General features: G+C 36.8%; 1 protein-coding gene across 1 annotated transcript; it reads left to right on the forward strand.

Moving 5' to 3' along the window:
• The first annotated feature begins 900 nt into the window (after positions 1-900).
• Positions 901-4016, forward strand: LOC107793431 (F-box protein SKIP14). Its single transcript, XM_016615780.2, has 2 exons — positions 901-2475; positions 3278-4016. Exons 1-2 carry the CDS (start codon positions 1555-1557, stop codon positions 3821-3823), a joined length of 1467 nt encoding a protein of 488 aa, XP_016471266.1. The 5' UTR covers positions 901-1554; the 3' UTR covers positions 3824-4016.
• The last annotated feature ends 275 nt before the right edge of the window (positions 4017-4291 follow it).

Raw genomic sequence — 4291 nt, forward strand, 5'->3', positions numbered from 1 at the left:
ACCTTCATTTTTCTACCTAAAATATTTGTGTTAGAATCTTGATGATACATTAATTGTGAAAAGGTTACTATTAATTTGAAAGCTTCATTATTTTTTGTATTCATTATTTGATAATTAATAAATAATATTATTATTTCCTTGTAGGGTGATCTTAGGAATGCACTAAATCTCCTTTTCAAAAATTTAAGTTATTATTTAATTTTTCAAGCTTTTAACATCTTAAGAAAAATAATAACTACTTAATTTATATCATTAGACGAAGATGAACGAAAATTTGTTTAAAGAAAAACTTCCTCAGGACTGACCTAATTAGTGACTGGAGTTTTATGAAAATTGTATTATTTAGAAAATTAGAATTTTAAGAAATATATATCCAGTAGTTAAGGTTTATAATATTTTGATGAAATAACCATTTTGACAAATTCCGAGCTAATATAATACTGCCAGTGGTCTAATTGATAGTCGAAATTTGTATTATTTGTATTCCCAAGAGATGTTAGACGAGGTACAACAACATGACATATTTATATCTTATTTCGCAAGATATTATAATTTCAAGTATTATATAACTAATTCAACTAAATTCACCATTTTTGTATGCTAAGAAGATATTATTTCAATGTATGCAATAATTTATTTTTCTTGTATATATTTTATACTGATTGACGCAAAATACACGTGTAACACACGTGCGCTAAAGCTAGTATGTCGAAAAATACAGGTAGTCCATATGCATAACGAGCGCTGAAGCGGAAAAATAGAGTCCAGAAGGAGGGAAATCCATTCCCGCCACGACTTTCACCGTAATAGCAGTAAGAATTAGTCACCGGACACGTGTCGGTATCATTTTTGGCTCTCCCAATTCATACACAATTAGACAATTCCCCCAAAAATTCCCCTACCCTCAGCCCCCAATTTCCCCAAACAGGTACCTTTAGATTTTTATCTCTTTTTCTTTTCTACTCCTAGCTATTTCTTCCTATTTTCCTATTTCGCTCCTCTTTGAGCTCGATCGGCAGATTCCCAAACGAGGTGTTCATATTTAGTTTCAATTCCGCCACCCTAATCGGCAATCGGAAACTCGTTCCATCTTCTTTTCTCTGTCGATTGTGTTCTCTGGTGAGCAAATTAGGGTTTGTTTTGTACGCTGATTCAGGTTCTTTTTTTTTTTTTGTATCGTTACGATTTATTCTCTTTCCACATTCTTTTGAAAACCCTAGCTTCTTAGGTTTTCCTATTCTGCCAAATATTCATTGATTCTTATTATTTTGTATAGTAAAAATATCGAAAAATTAAGGTGTCGTTTCACTGATTGATTCTACTGTATTATTCGGATTCTCTTAGGGTTCCTTACAAGAAGCTCTGTGAGATTTTAGGTGCGTTGTTTTTAGTTTACCATCCTAAATTGAGGGTTTTCTTGTCGAATCTAATAAACTTCGCATCACAGTATTGCACACCAAAAAAGAGAGAAAAGAAAAAAAAAACCAGAAAAAGAGAAAAGAGAAAAGAGAGGGTCTTCCTTTTAGCTGTCTTTAGAGTTAATTTGAACCATACATGGCGTTAAATTTTTCGCATCGGCCCATATTTCCGGCGCATATATCTGAGGATAATTTGATATCGCCGATGAGAATTGTTAATGGGTATCTAGTGGAGGGTGTTCCAGAGAAGAAAGTGGAGAATTTTGCTCGGTCCCGAGAGGGTTTTGATTATGATTATGGGGGGAAAAGTGTAGAGAAGAGTGATTTGTCGGAGTCGGTAGGGGAGGACATCGTTGACCGTCTCCCTGCTGATCCATTCGGGATGGATATAAGCACCACTATCACAGCCATTACTGGATGGCTTGAGGATTTGGAAGTTGATTATGGAGGATGTAGGAGAAACCGTGTTGGTCCCAGTAATGAGGACTATGGTTTGTTTGCGGATTTGAATTTTATCTGGAGTGATGCTATGAGGTTCCAATCATTCCCTGGTTGTCACGTTCGGTCTGATGACAAAATGAATAAAGGTGATCCGGTGAATTGGTTTGTTGGGGAGAGAGATATGAGGGACGCCTTGGCCCATGTTGGTCTTGGCTCAGCTTGCAATGTGGGGGACACTGCAGGCTTCAATAATGTAGGTTCAGGCAGTTTTCTGCCGCAGACGATGGCAGGAACAGATTGTTCGACGTCCTGCTCTGCTGAAAATGAAGGTGCCCCTCATGAGGCTTTATCTTTTGCTCTTGGTTACCTTGGAGTGAAGGATCTTTTGACTGTAGAAAGTGTTTGTAGGTCCTTGCGACTTACTGTCAAAAATGATCCTTTGTTATGGAGGAGCATTCATATTGAAAAACCATTGAATGAGATCAGTGACGATGCCCTCTTGCGATTGACTAGCAGGGCTCAAGGTAACTTACAATGCTTGAGTTTGTTAGAGTGCACCCGTATCACAGATGACGGTTTGAGAAGGGTACTCGATTCTAATCCACTTTTGACAAAGGTCAGTTGTTCAATTCATTTTACTTTATTGTCTAAAGATATATATTTATTTGTGGTGCTCGCTATAATGGTATTTTTATTGTATGCTTGTTGATATTAACATTTTGCTCTTTAGCACATTCCAATAACCCCTTGCTTTTGTTTCCTGAGCAATAGAAGTTGCATTTATGCCATTTACTCCTGGTATTTTGCGTGGAAGACTCAAAAGTTTGGTCAGAAATGGTATAAATTGCTTATTGATGCCTGTCATAATGCAGCCTGACAATCACTTAGAGCTAATATGTACTTCCTAAATGCACTCTTATTGATGGAACATTGATCACTTGCATGTTTGCGTATGTGATGCAATATATGATTCACACTTGTTTTGTTTAATGACTTCAATCACAGTTTGGATGTAGTTCTGTCACCATTATTGCCTTATATTGTAAGCAGAATCTGAACTTCTGATTGTCATTGTATTGTTTGAATTACCTAACCTAGAGGAGTTAAAGCAGGTTTCAGCAGTTTTAGCTTTTATTTGTAGAAGTTTGAATTGCTTATGGAAATGTTAATCTTTATTTGATGCGTATTTTTTTCCTGTTGGGTTGCTGGCAGGCTCTTTGGTTCTGTCCTTTTCTCATTTTCGTTATTGGCTGCCTTGTGCTAAATACTCTTGCAAGATATACCTGTTGAGAGCAGTATCAGTACCTTTTGCTACTAATAGTTTTTGTTCTCTCTTTTTTGGATAAGGTCCCTTTTGCTACTAATAGTATGGCTTGAATGTACAATGGTGTACTTAATCTTGTTTTTACTTCATGCAGCTATTTGTTCCTGCATGTACAAGACTCAGTATTGAGGGCGTTGTAAATATGTTGAAGTCCTTTAACTTTAAAAGAGGTAAAATGGGTATAAAGCACCTGAGAATTGGCGGCCTTTATGGAGTGACTCATGAACATGTTGAAGAACTCAGGTTTCTGCTAGGTGCAGATAGCCAGAAGCAGCAAAATAATGTTTACAAACCCCATTTCTTTTCTCGGAGGAATATTTATCGTTTATCTGATGACAATCGGGCTATTGATGTTCAAATATGCCCTAGATGTGGAAAAATGAGAATGGTCTATGATTGTCCTGCAGAGGGTTGTCAAGTGAAAGATCAAGCTACTCAAGAATGTAGGGCCTGCTCACTTTGTATCTTACGCTGCAGTCAGTGTGGCAGATGTATAAATAACACTGAATATGAGGAAACTTTTTGTTTGGAATTGCTTTGCTCTGATTGCTTTAGGCAGCCTTTGAAGTGCGAAGATGAGCAGGAGGGAGGAGGGGCTGGTTCCTGTGACGGAGAACAAAGTTTGTCCGCTGAGGAGTAGACCTATGTGCTATCTACGTGTTTAAACCGCTGAGGAGTAAATCTATGTGCTATCTACTTGTTTAATTGGGCTTTTTCTGAGAAAGAATATTAATTGACTGCTATCAGTTTGTGTAACACTTGCCGAACCAGTTGAACTGGTACGTTTGTTGGACTGTTTTCAGCAAAATAACATACTTCACTCATTGTTTAAATTTCACTTGAATGTTTAGTGCTTTGGATGAAGTGAACAGTAGTTCTGCTTTAAAGAGACTTTTCTGGAGACGTGTTCGAAATTCTTAAATTCTTAAAGAATGTCCATTAACTTAATACCAGATGCATTTGCTCGTGCAACATGCACGGGGCCAAGATTAATGGTGAATCACGTTCACCATAAAGTTTATTTCTGTAATTTATCAATGTCATTGTTTGAACTTTCACAACGGTAAGAAACAAACATTATCATTACATAAATAAATAGGCTCTTCCA

This window comes from Nicotiana tabacum, chromosome 16 (assembly GCF_000715075.1).
Source record: "Nicotiana tabacum cultivar K326 chromosome 16, ASM71507v2, whole genome shotgun sequence".
NCBI classification, from domain to species: Eukaryota; Viridiplantae; Streptophyta; class Magnoliopsida; order Solanales; family Solanaceae; genus Nicotiana; species Nicotiana tabacum.